General features: G+C 42.2%; 1 protein-coding gene across 1 annotated transcript; it reads right to left on the minus strand.

The window, feature by feature from the left end:
• Positions 1 to 1,801: 1,801 nt before the first annotated feature.
• Cldn18 (claudin 18) lies at positions 1,802 to 19,066 on the minus strand. Its single transcript, XM_076868525.2, has 5 exons — positions 18,847 to 19,066; positions 8,572 to 8,736; positions 7,396 to 7,513; positions 3,438 to 3,548; positions 1,802 to 1,973 (listed from the first exon to the last, which is right to left on the minus strand). The coding sequence occupies exons 1-5, from the start codon at positions 19,064 to 19,066 to the stop codon at positions 1,802 to 1,804; spliced, it is 786 nt and encodes a 261-aa protein (XP_076724640.1).
• Positions 19,067 to 20,811: the final 1,745 nt, after the last annotated feature.

Raw genomic sequence — 20,811 nt, forward strand, 5'->3', positions numbered from 1 at the left:
GGCCTTCATCTTGTAGGGATGGACCTGCTAATTCTAGGAAGATTATCCAATGGGGTTTCTTCTTCCTATTGCAAATCAGAAATTGAGCCTTCAACTCAGCTCTTGAGAACCTTAGAGGTCTCCATGCCTTAGATCTCTCATTTCCTCCCCTGCCCTACCAACCAAACTGGTTTATCTGTTCATTCTTTACTCTGCTGTAAGCAATGAGTTCCAGTAGTGTCCTCTCCAATTTGGCCTAAAACTCTTGCTGGGAAGCTCTCTGAGTTCACTGCTCTGGCTCTTGGTGAGAACTCTCCTTCCTTTTTAATGGGCCGTGATCTGGTCTTTATACAGCATGGTCCATTTAACCTGAAAAACCCTCAGTATTTACCAAGTCCCCGGGGGCCACTTTCTTATGCACTATTGATGTAAGGATTTTCTTTTCCTCCAAATAATAATCCAAAAATCAGATTCTTCCAGTGACACTGCTGCTCCCTGGTTTGGTGGCTTTCAGATTGCCTTTTACTTCCATTTCCCAGGGAGTCTATTCTGGCTTTGGTGCTAGGATGAGGTTCTGGTGCCCTGGAATGAGTTAAGGTTTTCTGTTCAAAAGGGCAGTGATACAAGCACTGGGCAGGGGTGTGGCTGCAAAGAACTTGCAGTTTGGCCTGCAACTCAAATATTTCAACCACTCCAGGTGAATTTAGTGAAGGGGACAGCTCTCAGTAAGTGCTACTATCAACTGCTAGTGTGGACAAAAAATATTAAATTTGGCCTTACCATTTTTTTTTAAAGAACTTGCTTTTAGCCACTTCCTAGGCATTTCTGTGTTCCATTATTTGTCATTTACATGGTTTGCATTTATTATGTATAATTGGTCTTGGAGGCTTCAAAAGGGAAGAATTAGGATCAGTGAGCTTTTCATGGAATTTGGACTTATATGTGACTATACAAAGTAGCACAATAAAGACAGTACTTTTTCAATTTTCTTCCTATGTGCAAGGGTGAAGCCAATTCACTATATACCAGGGGGCAGAAAGAGAAGAGAGAGAGGAGAGAGAAGAGAGGGAAGGCTATAATTTTGCTAAAAAATTCTGATTATATTTAGGACTTAGGTTATAAAACAGTCCTTTCCCAGTCCCCTAGACACAATTTATGACTTGCAATAGGAAGAAGAAACTCCATTGGATAATCTTGCTGGAATTGGCAGATGCCAACAGAAGCAGAAAGTTTTGGTTGCCTCAAGTAGAAATCACTTTGGTCTAGTAATTTTTAAGGTTACAGTGTAAGAAAACTCAGAGTGGGCTGGAGAGATCATAAATGTGTTTCCCTATCATTTCTTCTCCAATTAATGTTTATTAGTAGCCAGTTGGGAATGGGAAAGGCAAAAATCAAATAGCAGAAAATAATATCTTTGGATCTACTTTCTTATTTTCCTTTCAAAATTTTTCTTGGGGACAAGCTGGCAAATAAATGGTCAATGGGTTTATTAAACAGAAGAAGCAGGAAGAGTCTATTTAAATTATCAGTATCAGGGAGTCAAACCACATTCTATCCTCAGATTTAAAAAGTTGTATTGAAAGAAGTGTGGAAAGTGTAAGCTGTGTAGCCTCTACTTTACAAATGATAACTTTTTTGTGTTGGAATATTTAGAGACAGAGACATGTAGTCAAGATCATCTGGTTTCAGGACAGATGAAATCAAGATTTTCTAACTTTCAACTCTGAGTCAAAAACAATAAGAAATCAAGGTAGAATCTTCTTGTTTTGCGGTGGGTTTTGGGGGAGGGTTTCTTCTGTCCATTCCAAAGGATCTTGGAGCATTACACATAGTCATACTTGGAAGGATGAGATTGTCCCTCATCCTCTGTGCGGGCACCCCCATCATATATCTTCTTGTTTTTCATGTTGGACCCAAAGCCAGTGCTGGCCTTGAAGCCTCCAGACTTGTAGCCAACATTGTGACCCGAGGCATGATAAGACACGGCTTTGTAGCTAAAAGAAAAAGAATTGTTCCATGATCACAGATGTTTGTAGGAGGACAGACTCCCTGTTACTCTGGATGTCTCTAACCTCTTAGGGGCAAACTAAGATGTTTGGTGATCCTGTTCTTTGTGATAATAGTTTTTTTTTTTCTTTTCCAGAGGGCCAGGATTTCTTGCTTTTATATTAGAGCTTCACTGTGCTAGTAGTAGGTGACTAATGGGTTCTCTCTGTTAATTAAAATGAAGATTAACTAGAAACAGTGTCTAGGGGAACACTGTTCTGACAAAGAATCATAGACTTTATGAATTGGAAGGTATGTGCAACCCATCTCCTCCAGTTTGCTTATTTTATGGATAAGTTAATGCTGGCTGCTATGCTCTGAATATGTACCCTCCCAAATTCACATGGAAACTCAGTTACCACTGTGATGGTATTAAGAGGTTGGACCTTTTGGGAGGTGATTAAATCAGGAGGATTTAGTGCCTTAAAAAAGGGTTTGAGGTTGAAGGAGTCTCTCTTGGCCTTTTACCTTTCTGCCCTGTGAGGTCAGTGTTCCTTCCCTTCAGAGAAGGCAGCAAAAAGACACCATCTTGGAAGTGGAGACTGGGCCCTACCAGACACCAAATTGGCTAGTGTCTTGATTTTGGGCTTTCCAGCCTGCAGAATCATGAGAAATATATTTTTATTGTTTATAAATGAACCACACTGTGGCATTTTATTATAACAGCCCAAATGGACAAAGACAGAGGTCCAGAGAGGACAAATGATCCACTGGAGGTCACAGGGCTGGTTAGAAGTAGAACTACATCAGAATTCATCTCTACCAACTTCAGGTCTTTTGTGGATTTAGAGTAGGATTGCTCAATAGCAGTGCTGTTGTCACTTTGGAACTGTATGCTTCTTTGTTGTGAGGGACCATCCTGTGAATTGTAGGATAGTTACCTTGGCCTGTACCAGGGTATAGAAATCATTATCACTTCCCCTCTGCCTCTCACCAAAGTTGCAGCAATCAAAAATGTAAAGTGTCATATATAATGTGACACTATATCATATACAACCATAGAAATGTAAAGTTGTGCTGCAGTTGTGTACATTGAATCAAAATGCACTTGGCTGCATATATACTTAATTAAATAAATTAATTAAATAAATGTAAAGTGTCTTTAGATATTGCCAAATATCCTGGGAGGTGGTACAAATTCTTTCCCAGCTGAGAACTACTGAGTTGTGGAATAATGGAGCTAGGAGCAACCTAGAGGGATGTTTTTCTTTTCCTTAAAATAATATCATTCCTAAATCTTCCCAATTGAAGTCTTTCTGTTCTCTTCTTTAGGAGAAGGGAAAGTTGTAATGAACTTTCAGTCAATAAAGTTCTTCTAAGTACCTGGATTAATCATTTTGGCTATAAATTATACATTAAAAGGGATTCTGAACAAATGAGGTGTCTAATTGCATTGGAAAAAGAAGACTCACTTGGTATCATCTGGTGTCAGGCCGCGGCAGGCGATACACATCATCACACCCCCAATTAGCGTGAGGCCTCCAGCGACCCAGCCCACGAACAGAGCTGCACCAAAGGTGTACCTAGGTGGTGAAATGGTGAGTGTGAATGAAGCTGACTTGACTCTCCAAGCTCTGCCCACTGCCCCTGGCCATGCCCATTCTTTCTGTCCCCATTTTGGGGGGTCCCCCACCCTTTTCCACTGGGAAAGAGAGACTAGGAGGTTTGGCAAGAGAACTTTGAAAGGTATGGAATTTTAATTCTTTGAGCTCTCACTATGGGATACTAAGTATTCATCTTACCTTACCCTAGGTAATCCTTATGCTTTGGTTTTTGTGTTGAATGTCTCCCAAGGGCCCATGTTTTAAAGGTTTGGTTTCAGGATGGTGCTATTAAGAGGTGGTAGAATCTTCAGAAGGTACTGCTTAGTGGGAGGTCCTTAGGTCATTGGGGGAGAGCCCTTGAAGGGGATGATGGGATCCTGGCCCCCCCTTCTTATTTTTGGCTTCCTGGCCATGGGGTGAGCAGTTTGCTCTGCCACACATTCTCCTACATTGCTATCTGGCAACTCCACTAGAGGTCCAAAGCGGTGGCTCCACCTGATCTTAGACTGGAATCTCCAAAGCCATGAACCAAAATAAACATTTTCTCTCCATAAGTTGTTTATCTCAGGTGTTTCATTATAGTAATGGGAAGCTGACTAATATACCTTACAATCTTCCATGCAAGTAGGAGTATTATCTTCTGAACGAACTAGATTAAAGTGATTACTCATTTTTTTGTTCATTTGTTTACTCTTTTGTTCAACAAGTATTTGTTGAGATCCTGCTATGTGCACAGAGCTTCCTTGATGCTGAGATATAGGGGATGAATGATGTAAGACTTGTGGGCAAGCGTAACATGTAGGGCATAACTGAGCTTAGATCTTGAAAAAGTTCTGGGAGAAAATTTACACACAAGCTATTTAATTTCCTTCCGACTATGAAAAAGACATTTGGTTTGAGGGCAGCTGCCTTGGAATGAATCCTGTTCTACCTCCTTGTCCTACCTAGTGTTGTTGGGGGATGAATGGCAGACCTGTGGTCTTCTCCTGGGGGGACCTTGTTGACTTTCATGGAGGCAGCCCTGGTCTCTCTGCCCTAACACAGACAGAGCCCCTGTCCTTGCTATCCCTATAATTTGGCTGAATGGCAACATAATGCTAATGATTCAACAATAATTGCTACCATTTATTGAGCCCTTACTGATATTGTGATAAGTGTATTTTTCACTACTATCTCATTTAATTCTCATAAGACTCATTGTAATAGGATTTATCATTCTCATTTTACCAAAGAGAAGATTGAGGGTCAGAGAGGTTAAATAACTCCTCCAAAGACTCAGGAAGGACTTGGCACTGTCAGGATTTAAATTCAGGTCACTCTGCCTTCAAAGTCCTCATTGTTAATTGTTAAACTATATTCTCTTCTGTGATGGGAACAAGGTTCCTTTCCTCATTTTAGACACTCTCTGTCAAAGTTAGCAAACTTAAATATTCACATGGGATAGGTGAGGAATTAAACGAGTGAAGTAGTTGGATATAAGAAAACATTTAATTTTCTTGATTCTTATTGGGGGGAGCCCCATAGCCATGATGATAAATGGCTTAAGAGTTGTGCCCTTTAGAGGTACTGGGGACTTAGGTAAACTGAGAATGTGATACCTCACTAAAAAGGAAAACGGCCTTTCAGCTGCAGAGACGGCTGCCCTCTGAGAATGAGGATTCAGTGCTGCCAGATCTTATTGAGTTTTTTTTTTTTTTTTTACAGAAAGCTGGAAAAATAGGTGTATGTATGTGAATGTGCACATGTGTGCTGTGAAATCTGTCCAGGTGCTCATGGTGCTTTGCCCCTTCAATCACTCTGTGTCTCTCTTCCCAGCTTGTGCATGCTTTTGCCTTAACCTGCAGGTCCCTGAGGCTCTTCCTGGATTGTGGTTTTGGGTCAGCTCCTGAGGCCACTTTGCCCTTGTGACAGTACTGAGGCATGGAAGCCCAGCTCTTTAGTCTGGGGTGGAGACCATCCTGAGGTGTGCCTACCCTGCAGAGCTTCCATGAGGACCAGCCTGACTTTGAGACTCATGCCTGGCTTCCCCTTTCCTGACTTGCTTCGCTCCCTTCCTAACCAATCTTCCCTTTCTCCATGAACACTGCACGGGCATCTTCTCAGGATCCGTTCTTGAGGATCCTAACCTGGGATGCTTTGAGTTTTAAAAGTTGATGATTAATTCAGATTATAAGATGAAAGGTTTAGGCTAATACAAAATACCTGCATGCCATTCATCACAGGTCTGCCATTCATCCCCCAGCAACACTAGGTAGGACAAGGAGGTAGGATAGAATTCTTTATTCCAAGGCAGCTGCCCTCAAGCCAAATGTGTGCTGTGCAGTTTGAGAGTAGGCAGTTTGAAGCTCTGCTCCAGGGCTTAGGCTCTGCCAGTGTTGCAATGTGGCATTAACAGAGTTGGGGACAGGTGAAGGAGGGGATATACAAATGGGGCATTAAACCCAAAGTCCCATCAAATGAGCTGCAAAGATGCTTTTTGTCAGCTGGACTGTCTTGTGTGACTTCTGGATAGAGAAAGTAAGGAGAAAGAAGAAAGGGGAAAGATAGCTGCCTAACCATGGAGGGAGAAATTCAGAAGGCCTTTCAGAATCCAATCTTACTTATAGGACTGAAGTGGCCTGCCCAGGGGACAAAGTAGGTGCCCAGAAGACAAAGTGAAAGAGCCGTGGTGTCAGGTGTTTGCTGTGGGTACAGAGTGAGTGGTGGGTGGCTCCAAGAAGGTAGGCTTTTCTAAGTAGGATGGTCAAACATTCTGTTTTGCCTGTGATGGAGGAATTTCCCAGGAGGTGGGAATTCTAGGGCTAAAATTGGGAAAGTCCCAGGAGAACTGGAATTGAGTTGGTAGCCTATTTCTAAGTTATCCTGGCAGTCAAGAGACCTTGAAGAACATGGAGGAGGACAACGGCAGCTTACAAGGACCGTAAGCTTCTTATTCATAAAGCAATATGAAGCATAGGTGGGGATTGGAGTTCCAGGGAGCCAGAGCGTAGTGTATTTCACCTCCTCACACCCTACCTATACCTCCTGTTGGTGTGGCTGGAGAGATACCAAGTGCATCTATTGCAGAGAGGGGAGGTCACTTTGATGTAATATTTATATCATTCTCCCCTAACAAGATCTTCTCCTTTGGGATTTCACCATTTTTTCTTGTTATCCAACATATTCATTTAAAGTGACTAAGTGAATATAGGTGTTGGTATTGCTTTTCCGTCCTTTTAAAGTTCTACCCTTATTTGGGCCCCAAATTATAGAATGGTTTCAACTCCCTCTGCTAGACTCTAACCTCCATAAAAGTAGGGACTTGTCTGTATCTCCAGCACTGAGAACACTTCCTGGCTCATAGGTGCCCAACACATTTGCAGAAAGAATGAATGAATGAATTAATGAGGTAAAGAGGCTGTTGTATAAGGAAGAAACATCCCTTTTCTTACCTTGCTCATTTCTATTCAGGCTTTTACCTGTCCCCTAGCCAGGTTCTCATTATGGACTGTAGATGTAAGTTGGTGTTCATTTACATGCCTGGGTTAATAGTGCCTATTTCATTGCCACTACAATGGGGTCTGTGTAAGAGTGTTAGATAAATACTGTGAACTGTCACTGTATTTCAATGCAAATGTCAGATCAGCCTCAAGTCATATCACCAAGGATATTTCACTGAAACGAAGTTTATGAATTTACAGATTATTCTTGATTTACGATATGGCATGGTTGCCTGTGATAAATTTTTGCTATTTCAGGCACTGACAGTCACATTAGGCATATGTGTTTAATCAGATTCTTAAAAAGTATTCACCATGGAATTTGGAGACATGGATTAGGAATTTACCTGGTCTGAACAGTCTGTACCATCCCACCCATGGTGCCGTACATGCTAGCAGAGGACATCCAGAAGTTAGTAACCAGCATGTTGGCAAACACGGACACGCCAATAATTGCACACACACCTGTGGGCAAAGAACAAGAAAGCTCCAGAGTCAGCTTTAAGAGAATGCAATATTTCTGAGAAAGTTTATGCTTACATGAGTTTAGATGAGCAGGCTGCAGATTGTTTTCCTCCTAAAAAAGAATGATCAATCCAGCCATTGATTATTGAATTCCTGTTATGTGCTAGACTATGGGCTAGGTGCTTATCTGGAAGGATGTGTGTTTGTGTGCGTGTGTGTGCGTGTGCACAGAAAGAAATATTCCATGCATGTTGGAACCAAGGATAATAGTTCAAATGCTTTGTATCTGATCTTGATAATGTTAAGAGCTTGTCCCTTGTTAGAGCCTCAACAAGAAGCCTTTTAAGGATCCAGTCACGTGACTACCTTAGTGTTGAGCCTCTTAGGTTTGGGTTGGGATGATGGCTAAGAGAGACAGTTATGGTTTGGATCTGAAGATCCTCTCATATGTTGCAGGTTTAGTCAGCAGTGCAGCAAATTTGGGAAGTGATTGGTACCATGAGGGCTTTGACGACATCAGTAAGTTAATCCACTGATGGATTAATAATTTAAGACATTAGTGGGAGGTGGTGGAAACTTCAGGAAGTGGGGCCTCGTTGGAGGAAGTGGTTACTGGGGGCATGTCCTGGAAGGGTGTATCTTGTCCTTCACCCTTCCTCTCTCTCTTTGTGTTGCTCTGCTTCCAGCCTGTTATGGTGTAAACAGCTTTGCTCTACCATACCTTCCACCATGTTTTGCTTTACCTCAAGCTCAAAGCAATAGAGCAGAACAGGCATGGATTGAAACCTCTAAAACCAAGAGGAAAGTAAATCTTTCCTCTTATATGTTGTTTTTCCTCAATATTTGTGTCAGTGATGAAAAGCTGACTAATGCTAGGATCTTAGTATTCATGATGGTTCTGTAGAGTATAATTAGGCCTCCACACTCAGATCTTGAATCCCAGTGTCAAAGGGTCTGAACCATGTTCCATAGGAGGGAGGAGGCACATTTTCTCTACCACAATGATTTTTCTTTTGACATTCTCAGAAGTGTGTTTGAGACTGGGAATTCATGTTTACCTGAGATAATGAACACAATTCCGGAGGTCAGTGTCATTTTGGCCTTGGCAGAGTCCTCCATGTTGCCGATACGGATGCACTTCAGGGCAAAGATGGACACCAGGAGGCCAATGACACCCAGTACTATGCCCACGATCATTAGGGCTCGCACTGCCTGCAGCATGGCTGTGGGACAAGGGAAAGACACAAGTAGACAAATTAGACCACCCCAACACAGATGATTAGGCTCTGGGCTTATAAAACAGCAACCTCAACTAACCAACACCTCTGAGGAATAGCATGTCCATTAGCTGGGAACCCCATCATTGTCAAAGATGTGGAGCTGTAGGAAAAAATGCAAAACATGTCACATGTTTTGAAATGCTAACCCATAAGACCTTATCTTCAATGGAGAGTTTGCACCCCTCAGGGGTCACAGTGAGCGCAGTGGACTGATGAAGGATATGGACACAGATGTGTATCAAAGGAGAAAATTATGGATGTTTAGAATTGGGAGGACCCTTAGAATTTACCTACTTCAGTGTCTTCAGTTTCAAACATGATAATTTGAGGTCCAGAAAGGGAAAATGATTTGTCTGAAGTAGTAGTTAAATTATTGTAGAGATTATAGTGAAACCATATTGCTTTCACTCTTAACCAGAATCTCTTTCTTCTCTTGTTTTTCCATATGAGTTCATATAGTTGTGTCCACTTGAGAAAAATTCACTATTACTTTATAGCATAGTATGAAGCCAAGGTTACTAAATGGGAAGTCAAGGGTACGTATGCCACTTTTGTCCATTTCTAAAAACAACTATGAAGGTCATGGTAAGCTGTATGTTTCAGATATATGTAAAGAAGATCAGTATATCAATACCAGGCCTTTCAACATGTTTACCACAGCTTATCAGTAGTCCCCATTCTAAAAATAAAATTTTTTTAAAGCTGTAAATCCTGCTAGATCCTCCCATAGTGACTACACTCAAGATATGTTCAATAATGTTTCTATGTATCCTTTAAATAGCAGTGGCTATCACAACACTTATTTAGTGAATCCCCACAGGTGGGCATGGGATGACAATAGTTAGCAGGTCAGACCTGCCTCTGGTCTCAGAGTTTTTGACAAAGTATGGAACGACAGTCATTACGCATGTCTGTTACAGGTCTGATGAATTTTATAAGGAAGACAAATTAGTTCTTGGTGTCTTCCAGAGGGCAGGTCTGCTAACTTGGGTCAGTCTGCTTGAGTTGACCACAGAGCTGTGTGGATATACAATGATGTGGACACCAATTGTTCTAGCACTCCAGGATATTTATCTAGCACTCTTTTTTCTTCCCTGAAGGATATGACTCCTGAAGGAGCTGCCAAGGCTTACATCTGTGCTTTTCAAAATTTTAGTTTCTGTGCTGTCACAAATTGATGCCCTTGGCAAAATACAAAATTACTTGCTTGAGTGTCACAGAAATGTCAAATTATTGTAAAAGTTTAGAAATGTTTATTTTCAGTTTTGGTAGCAGAATTGTTCAGCTGGATAACAAACAGCTTGTGCAGCAGTGTGGTCCACAGGACACATTTTGAATAGTACTATTGATCCTGATCTTTCAAGCCACAACATAGTATCTTGTCCCTTGACCACAGTAAGGTAACTCAGCATGGGCATTTGACTCAAACTGCACAGAGGAGACCCTTATGCATGATGTGTGTACTTTGGACACAGACAGCAAGCTTCAGGTCAGTCCCTATCCAGGGGCTAAAGAACTAATGCATGGTGCTGGGAACCCACAGTTTCTATCAGATGGAGAAAGCTGTTGTATAATGACAACCAGATGAAATTCAAGAGGTAGGTACAGTCCTGATGGTTGAGCTCTGGGATCCAGCAATTCCTGAAATCCAAGCACATTCTTTCCTTGGGATCCAGGAGCTATCACAGTATCATTATTTTTAAAAATCCCCTTATCTGTTGAAGCTAATTTATGTTGGGGTTCTAACTTGTGAAAGATAGTTCCTCAATGTTTAGAAATGCTAACCTATAAGATCTTATCTTCAATGGAGAGTTTGTACCCCTCAAGGGTCACAGTGAGCACAGTGTTGCTGAAGCCTTTTGGGGATAGGTTCTTGTGTCTAGTCTTATAGCCACAAATGGACCAATCCCACAATGTGGAGACAGAGAAGGGTATAGGAATTGGTTTTCTTCTATTTGAAATAACTGATTTTCCCCCCAATTACATAAGCAGTAAATGGTCATTATAAAAATCGCAAAATCTATAGAAAACCACAAACTGGGATAAAACCTAAAAACTCTTTTTTTTTTTTGAGAGAGAGAGAGAGAGAGAGAGAATTTTTTTTTTTTAATATTTATTTTTTAGTTTTCGGCGGACACAACATCTTTGTTTGTACGTGGTGCTGAGGATCGAACCCGGGCCACACGCATGCCAGGCGAGCGCGCTACCGCTTGAGCTACATCCCCAGCCCCCCTAAAAACTCTTTATCTCACCTCTTGGAGATAACTTTTAATATCTTGGCAAGTAGTGTTCCAGGAAGACGTTTTTTAAAAAGAAGAAAAAAGCCCAGTGAAGGTCACACTACTACTCAGACCCAGTAGAAATGCAGATGGGTAAAGACATTGCAAAACTGTAGTAATAAGGGGGCTGTTGGGTATACCCAAAGGAGGTGTCTTTCTTGCCCTCAGTGAGCCCAGTTAATGATGTCCTGGCAGAATTCAACTTGGGAATGGAAAAAACAAACAAACAAAACCCAGAGAAATACTTAATAATATTTTTCTCTTTGGGAACACTGGCAGACCTGGCCACACTGCTGCAGGCAAAAGACTCAGAGGATGCTGTAAACTGAACAGGAGGCCCTGTCCTGCCCTCATTGTCATAGCCAATTGCTACATTTTACTGAAAACTATTAGGAGCTTTTCAGACATTAAAAATTTCAATCCACATTTTAAAAAGCCCTGTAATGCAGATAATATTAACTCCATTTTATAGTTGAAGAAGTTGAGATTCAGAAGTGAAGTCACTTGTTCAAGGACACACACCAAGGGAGAGGCTGATCTGGGGTTCCAAATAAATTGCAGAGCTGTCTCCAAATCTTTCTTTCTCATCACAGCACATGACTCTGAGGTACCTCACTCTGGAAAAACAGGTAGAGTTCTGGTACAGGGATCACAAAACTAATAGAATGTATTCTCCAAAGTTGGAGATGTGACCAGAAGATGTTGTAATCTAAATCAGGCTAAAAATGTATAAAGGACATTCTCCCAGAATCATTTCAGGGAATAACCTATCCCGGGAGATAATTTGTAAATGTGGTGCTCAAGATGAGGGCATTCCTATCTGACTAATCACCTTGGAAAGATTTCCATCTCAGGCAACAGCCAATGCCAGTGGTGTGGCCATAAACTCTAAGGTGTTTCATCACAAAGCAATGTGTCATGATGTAGGAATTGGCAGTCAATGAGATATATTGAAAAAGAAGAGGGAGATCGTGCAGAATTTGCTGAAGTGGTTTCTGTAAATACAAGCATGGATCTTCTACTTGTGTATTCATTTATATCTTTGTGTGTTCAAGACAGCACACATTGGCACACTCTTCATATTATCAATTAATATATACTCATCCATGAATTCATTTATTCATCAAGTATTTTAAAGCTCAAATACTTTGCAATGCCTTTTGCCAAATGCTGTAGAGGGTCTAAAGTTTCATGAGAAATAATTTCTGCCTTCATGCCTTTTAAAACCTGAGAAGATTTTATTTTTACTGTAGGTACTAACCTCAAATTTCTTTTCACCTTGAGAGTACCTTGGCTGAGTAACCCAAAAGAACCACTTGGTGACAGTAGCCCAGGGGGTGGTCCTTGTTCTCTTCAACATACTCAATTAAACTACACATCAGCCCTGTGATTCAGGTCAGAGATGTAGAGGACATTTGTGGCACAGCCCCTGCCTTCAGGAAACAGCCTCAGAGCTATCCTGTGTTTAGATGTTACTCTCATGAAACTGGACACTTGGAAAAAGAAGTAACGTAGACATCTCTCCATCTTGTTTCCATAGGCCTCTTACAAACTTCAACTCTACCCAGGAGCCTGTTAGAAGTTTAAAAATCTGTTCTAGTTTTAATATTTTTAAGCCTGAAGCTATTCAGCGAAAAAAAAAATATTCCTTTTGAAAAGCACTTGTCAAGGTATCTGGTTAAAATAAAACAACCAAAAGCAAGCAAATAAGCAAGTAACCAGCCAAACGAAAAATAACTAATCAAGTGAGGTATCTCTTTCTCATTCTATGGGAAATTACACTTATCCCCACCCTCAGCAAGGAACTCTCTATTGATTGCATGATTTTAACATTTGTTCCAAAACACATCATGTGTATGCTGTGGCCGTGGCCAAGGGATCTGGTATTCCCTGACATTGTTGGATGGGAACTAGTGGGGATGCTGATAGGTGGGAGGTGAAGCACTGTGGTTTTGCCAGTGTGGAGAGTTGGCTACTGGTGTGCCACAGGAGTCCTTGGGACTGGAGCCCTGGCTAGTTTATTCTGATTAGCATTTGTCTCAGACTCTCAGATGCTCTCCTGCCTTTTCTGGTCAAGTATGCATAAGACTTTATTGCTTTCCTGTTTTCTTTAGACCTCTAAATTTCTCATGAACCCTGAATCCTACTTTGAATCAGAGGTCCACTATGATCCTGAGTTCCTTTTCATTTTTTAGAAACTCTTTCTAGCTTATTTTTGTCCCATTGTAAGTCTGTGGTTAGAAAAGATGCAACATTGCTTTATAACTTGTGTGGCCACCGTTCGAACCAGAAGTCTGTGCTTGTGTGCTTGGGCAGATGGACCAAGATCTTACCTGCTTTGGAAATCTAGGCCCTTGAAGAGTTCTTTGAGGAATGGGAACTCTGCTGGGGGCAGGTGTCAGGAAGTGGGGGAAATGTGCCTTGCTATTCATTGCTAGAGACCCTTAATCCTAATAGTAATGATCCTGGAAAGCTGCAGCATAGTGCTTTGAAGTTCCCTACCAGTTGGAAGATTCTGCCACCTGGGATTCAAATTTTTCTCCATTAATAGATAAACAGAGAAACTGCCCTGGAACAGGTAGGTTTCTCTTTTCAGCATTCTGTCTCTTATTTGATATTCTGATCAGGAGGCCTGGTCTTATCAGCTGATAACAAGGGAGTTAACTGGCTCTGGAGCCTGATTCCCTGCATGAAGGTGTGACTACTGCATTCCCAGTGAGTAAGGAGGTGTTATCGAACCTGAAGGGCGGGCAGGATTCAGGCTGAAAAGAGTAAACAGAAAAAAGGGAACTCAGTGTTCCCTCTCTCTTGCAAAATATCTCATTCTGCTAAAGTAGCAGTGGACTGACAGGTGAGGTGCACTCAGGTGTGATTCTCAGTGTTGGCCGCACCTGAGCCTAATGTAGGAAAAAGAAAGGGGTCATAGTGGGAAGTTGAGAGGAATGAGTTCCAAGGCTGGCAGTACTGAGCTGGTGGAGGTTGGGGTTGATGAGGTAGCCATTCACTGGGAGCCAGAGGTCTGGGCTGGGGCCTTGGTGGGGCAGGGAGAAGACCCACACCTCCAGGCAGCTTGGCCTCAGAGTAAAAGCAGGGAGGGCTGGTGGGAGGAGAACAAAGAGGGGAGTCTGAGGCTGACCCCAGAGAATTGGCCCTTCAGAAGAAGGTGGAAGAGCTTAGACTTTCCATAGATCCCAAGGAACCCACAGGGAAGTCCTTCATGTCTCATGAAAACCTGTAGAATAATGTGATACCACACGAATGTCATTAGGTAAGCCATTTGACCCCACCGAGGTCTGCTTCCTCAACTCTGGAATGGAATGAAGATATGTTTTGCTTTAAGATGTTGTGATGATCAGATGCCACTTCAGCCAGGGTTGATAAGTATCCCTTTTTTCCTGTCCCCCAAAAGAACATGTTCCTTGCCAAACCTCTTGCCTTTGCTTTTAATTTTGTTTTTAGTTGTAGGTGTACATAATACCTTTATTTATTTATTTATTTTTATGTGGTGCTTAGAATCGAACCCATTGCCTCGCACATGCTAGGCAAGTGCTCTACCACTGAGCCATGACTCCAACCCTTACCTTTGCCTTTTAATGACTATACACAAACCTAATCCTCTCACATGGTGATAAAATCAGGCTGAGTGTTTGAAACGGTTATGGGTGTGGGATTGTGGTGATTGAGAGGGGAAGAAGTTTGAGAAGAGGAGGAAGAAGAAGGCTGGACCTAGTGGCACCAGGAGGGGATCAGGATAATCAGCCACAAGATCTGGCTGGCGATGAGCAGGGGAGCCAGCTGATGGTGATGCAGTGTTAGCCACAACTTATCAGTGACTTAAAGTTTGTCCTTTTATATAAACTGAGTCCCCAGAAGTGTTTCTCCTGGATTTTGGTAGAATCCTGTTCCTGTGACTCAGACAAGTGAGACTGGGGTATACCTCTGAGTGGCTGCTGGGAATCATTCCCTGTTCTAATGACCCATTCCAGCCAAACTTTTCACGGTACAACCAGGAGGTAGGATGTAGAGCAGCACACATCTTCCCCACCCCAGCCCTGTCACCTGTTGTGCCCCATGCTAGGTGTTGTAGGAGATGCAAGACAGGCACCCAGGATCCTCTGGTCACACACTAACTGATAGAAGACCAACAGCTTCCAAGAGCCCCTACATGTATAGTGGCAGGACCTTACATTCATGTTTGCTGTCCTCAAAATACAATTGGGGAAGTCCTTCCTCTTATCTTACTGTGTCCTAAATTTCTTCTAAAAGAGCCCAGATTATCTCCCATTGTGGATTTGAAACATTTCAAGACTCCTTGGGGAGCAACTGTGTCTCTTCTCTGTAAGCTCTTTGGCCTGACTGTAATAAAATTACCTTATATTACCAAATCTTCCTTCTTTTCCTTCCTTTTTTTTTTTTTTTTTAGGAAAATTGTGCTTTTTTTCTATGATAGTATTCATTTGATATTAAGAGCTGGGGAATTTTTATAATACAGAAACTCATCTCAAACCCTACCTTCTTCCTTATTTCAGGCCACACCCATCAAAATGTCTGTCATTCACACATTGTATATTGTATCAGATGATATTTTACACATAGCAGAATTCAACAGCATTTGTCTGAAAAATTAATATAAATTAATGCATATCGTCTTTTGCACTGTCATTGGTGGTGATCATTTGATGTTCAAGGAAGTTCTTGCAGAACTGAAATTAGCCTGGTGGATAAAGTTCAGCCTAGGCAGTTAGTATTCAAAGAGTCCCTGTGGCATAGGCAGTTGATGTGCACCAAATAGCTGTATGCTGCTATGTCTCCCAATTTCCAGGGCCACAAGGCTAGTTCTGGACAATGTACTGTGTTTGGGTGTCACTTGCAGGCCGAGGTGACTAGGAGCAGTTGTGCCCCCTTCAGGACTTTCTGGTCTTGCTCCAATTTCTTTGAATAGTATAGCTACCAGGAGGTTGCTCTTCCCATAATAAACTTGTGGCAGGAAGTAAACTGTTAAGCCACTGAGATATTTAGATTTGTTGCAGTAGCTGACCTTAACTACTCTGATTAATGAAGTCCCTGACATTCTAGTTCCTGTAATGTAGTAGGTGTGCGAAAGATATTTGTTTAATATATGATTGAACTAATAATGAATTTGTTTTAGGCAGGAGGAGGAACAATTTCCTTTCTATACATGGAACCATAGTTACAAAAACTGTAGTACAAAATCCTGTTTTGGGGGAAACTCTCTACCTGTTATTAGTTCACATAGTAGTTTATTAGTTAAAATAAACTACTCTTATTATTTAGTTCAACTTAGTGTAACAACCATTTGCTGAATACTCATCCATTCAGCCCTATGCTGGGAACTGGGGAAAGAATTATTGTAGCTAACAGAACCTGTAATGCAGAAGCTGAAGAGACAAATGTACAATAACCAAGTTAGTAGCTAAGGTTCATACTTGAGCAGAACCCCCTTAGTGAGGCCATCCTGACATTCCCCTCCTGACACTTCCTGTGATTAACCTTTTCTTCCTGGTGCTCCATACATTATAACAGGTATTGTCTTTGCTTTGATATACTTTTAAGACATGCTCATGCCTGTCTTCTCAAATAGTGTTTATAGGTGCTGACAGGGCTGGTTTGGGGTCGTTCATTCTGCAGGTAGGCAATAAATGCCTCTTAGATTAGTGAGCAAAGGCATGAGGAGTGCATATGCTCAATCCTGTAAGAGTGCTCTGGTTTTTCTCTGGTTTGTGAGATTCTGTTTAATTTGAGAATGTGAGAAGACTTCAGGAAAGATTGGTGGAGAGGGCAGTTGCAGGGGTGAAGCAGGGCATTTTGGGGAGTGGAATCAATGGGTCTAGGAAGAGAAGTCAGGGAAGGTAGGTGAAGGAAGTGGGATGGCACTGGTGTCAGGCTGTCATGTCTGTACCCAGTTAATCTGGGAACCAAGAATCATGAAAGGTGCTTGGACTTTGAAAAGTGTGAGGAGGTGAGAACTGAGACTGAGAGTTGGTGACTAAAGATTCCCCCAACCTTGAGCCATAGTCAAAGGAGCAAATGCTTTAAAGAGATGAAGGACAGATTGAGAAAGGTGATGAGTGAGAAGTGATGGAAAATTTTAGTCTTTGAATCTGGCTGTCAGTGACCCAGGAGGGACATAGAACTTGACAATGATCAGAATCAAGAGTATATTTTCCAGAAAGGGAGGATAGAGCATAAGGTAGAAGGGAGAAAGAAGGAAGGGAGAAGGAAAGAGGCCCATCAACAGGGCATGCTTCCAGGTGGCGTGGTATGGGGCCTACAGAGCCAGTGGAAGGTTGGCCTTCGATAGGAGAGGGGAGGGGGTCTAGTTCCACACAGAGTAGAATTATCAAGAGGCAGAGAGAGATTGAGTGGACTCACTAAGGATAGGATTCCCTCCATGGAATAAAGCAAGGTAGAGTAGTGGCAATGAGGTTTGGCCATTTATGGGAGTGGGAGTATCTGGAAGCTTCCATGAGTGAAATTGTGATGCAGAGAAAGTGAGAGATTAGTAATGTTTGGTGGGGCCTAGGGAAAAGGTCACTGAGCATGAAATCATGGGATATTATGCTTTAATTTTGAATATGAGGTCAATCTTTTTTCTTCACCTAGTAATTAAAATTAGGGGTAGCCATCCATGTCTTACATGTCCTCCCTCTGACCTTTCCCCTCACTATATAGCACAATCACTGGTGACTCTAGCTTTCTTGCCTCTGCCCAGGTTCTACCCCACTTGCTTTCATGGAGTCAGTGATCTTATTGATCCTGCAATGAGTGGCTTCTACACATGGACTAAATAACTCAATTCTTATAGTCTGACACCTATCTTCTACTTCTTTCTGAAAATGAACATTAATTAGTTGAATTGTTTTTTGCAATTCAATTTCAAGGACTCCACATTCTCTTTAAATTTCTTGCAAATTTATTTCCATCTACCTGGTTATAAGGTACTTGTTTCAAAGACACATATTTTGGCCACCGCTTGGATCTACTGAGTAGGTTGCCCTATTATTTTTTATTTGCTTTTTAAAAAATAAATACAAATAGACCTCCTATAATATCCAGAATGCAAAGTTGCTATGACATATATTTGAAATAATTATCTGCATTAGAAACAAGGTTTAACTTGTTCTATCCTTGAGGATGAAAGGATATCACATTTGTAATTATATTTACATGCTGACATCACTATAATTATAATTTTATATTCTGACACATTGATTATTAGGAAGAACATACCTGATGTTCTTAATTTCAAATGCAGAAAAATGAAATTATAATGTAATGGTAATATTTTTGGCACTTACAGAGACTTCACCTTTTCAAAGAAAAATTTAGTTGGATTGAATATAATTAAATTGGCCCTTGATAAACTTTTATGCCTCTATCAAAAGACTTAACATCCTCCTTCCCCACTCCCATGTCTGTGCAGGCAGAAGTGAGTCACATGCACAGGGAAGCAAACAATTTATTTTCTCCTGGAGAAACAGTTTATTCTAGGTATCACCAGCCAGTTCTTACAATAGACCTGTTCTTCTGGTGGCCTGCCTCCTTACTTGCAATTCCTTCAACTTGGTATTGTTTCCCTCATTTTTCCTATTGCTCTCTTTGATATCCAACTTCTCTTATTTATACCTTTTTTCCTAGGCCAGAGTGGCCACGGTCACCTGCAGAGGCAGGAGTGTGGCTCACTCTGGGCAGCAGGATGGATAGCTGCTTGGCCTGTGCTCGCCGGGTCCTGTCCACGGTGCATGGTGCCTACCTGGAAGGCCCAGGATGGTGAAGTAGGGCCGACACTCCGTGAACCCGGAGCTCTGCCTCACACAGCTCCTCCAGAGTCCTTCATACTGGAACACGGCAGTGACTGGGTTGTCATACAGGTCCTGGGTGCTCCACATGTCCATCCCCGTGGCAGCGATGCAGCCCGCCAGACCCAGGAGAGACAGGAGGAACCCCACCACTTGGCACGTGGTGGTGGACATGGCCTCAGCACGCTCACCCTGTGGTGCCACCAGGGAGAAGCTGCCGCCCTCCTGCTGCCCAAGCTGTGCACCGACCTGCGCCTGAGGGGACCTGTGCTAATCAGATGGTTTCCCTTGGCTCTCAGTGTTTGCTCACTCTGTTTTCCTTAGATAGTTCAGTTTCATTCCTCATTCAAGGGCATTATTTTTTCATTTGTTAGGGAAGCAGCCCCAAGAGGCACTTGTCTGGCTGAGCCACACAGCCCCAGTGGATTCAAGTACTGGGTGGACTGAGTGGACAGGACTCCCTCCTCTAGGTGGTACCAGCCTCTCCAACCCCAGCTCTGGCTTAACCCCAAACAGGCCACCATCTATGGAAAACACTGACATGCCCACTACCACTGAGAGCATCACTTGAGACCACTCCGTCTGACCTCATTTAAAATAAAATGGACCTTGGAAGCTCCCACATAGCTCCAACTTAAACCAGAGCTTGGCCACTCCTATATTACCCTTCACTTACACCTTTCCATTTTGATCTTACAGAAATGGGCAGGCCAAGTGTTATTATTCCCATATGTTCTTTAAATGAGTAAATGAAGTGAAAGTAGGCTAAGGAATGTGTCCAAGTGCCTTGATGCACAGATGCTTGAAGGATGGCCAAGGTGGGGTTCCCACTTTGACTTCCAGTCTAGCTCTCCTCTGTTTTTATGAGCAGTGGAGAGGGGCAGGCAAAGTTATCTCTACTTGTGAGAACAGGAAACCAGGGCCTAGAGATATGCTCTCTCCACAGGTACTGGAACTGAAATGAGAAGCCAGGAATACCTTGACCTCCATCTTGTTCTGTCACTCATGTCACAAGAATCAGGTGAGGGTCAAGAAAGGGACAGAGAAGGTGCTATGAAGGTCCAAGGAGGGGCCAAGGATGATTGGGCTAAGGAGCCTGACCTGGTCACTGAGAGACTTAAGATCTACTCTTGGCAATGTCACTAGCGCCTGGTGTGCTGGTGGTCTAGTCCTTATAGGTCAGGTTCTTCATATATAACTGGGGACTAATGGAGAACACTTTCAGATCTCACACACTGTCTTTTACATTTGTAGAAAGGCTTCCACTTTAGTGGTCCAAATAATAGAAACTGTAAAATCCCAGTAAAGAGCACGTGGCTGAAGAGATCAGGTGTTAGGTTCTGTCTCTACAACACAATTCTCTTAAGAGAATTGATCAACTGGCTGCTTCCTGAGGGTCATATATGTCTGGTCTCTGAATTAAGAGACATTTTAATTAGATCTCTGCAAATCTGGATTTCAAGGCCCTGAAATACATGCACACATACATGCCCCCTTCCCTCAATCTCTAACCATGACAGATTCTCCAGGAAATGAGCCCTTTTGTCTGGACATTTCAATGTTATCTTGGGTGCACCCAGCCATTGCTTTCATGACTTTATTCCCAGCAAACAGAGAAGGCAAATAATCTGAATGGAGGCAACACTACCCTCGACTGCACACCTTACTTGTGATCAGTGTTGGTAGAGAATGAAGCATGAGTCAGAAGACCCCAAATAAGAGCACAAAGAAGAGTTATATGACTTAAAGTGAAACTGTGCTAATGTCTGTGTGTTCCCTGAGCTGAGCTACAAAATGCTAAATGGCAGGGAAGGGGCAGTCAGAAATGACACTGGTTTCTGCTGGTGGACAGGGATTGACCAGTTAAATTGGTTAAGTGTTGTTGGAATAATTCAGGAATTATTTTGCTACTCTTTCTA

This window comes from Callospermophilus lateralis, chromosome 10 (genome assembly GCF_048772815.1).
Source record: "Callospermophilus lateralis isolate mCalLat2 chromosome 10, mCalLat2.hap1, whole genome shotgun sequence".
Classification (NCBI taxonomy): domain Eukaryota; kingdom Metazoa; phylum Chordata; class Mammalia; order Rodentia; family Sciuridae; genus Callospermophilus; species Callospermophilus lateralis.

Coding starts and splice junctions, on each gene's coding strand:
- Cldn18 (XM_076868525.2), bottom strand. CDS start 19,066: ATGTCCACCACCACGTGCCAAGTGGTGGGGTTCCTCCTGTCTCTCCTG. Junction 8,737..18,846: donor CACCATCCTGGGCCTTCCAG/GTAGGCACCATG, acceptor CTTGTCCCACAG/CCATGCTGCAGGCAGTGCGA. Junction 7,514..8,571: donor AATTGTGTTCATTATCTCAG/GTAAACATGAAT, acceptor CTTTGCCCACAG/GTGTGTGTGCAATTATTGGC.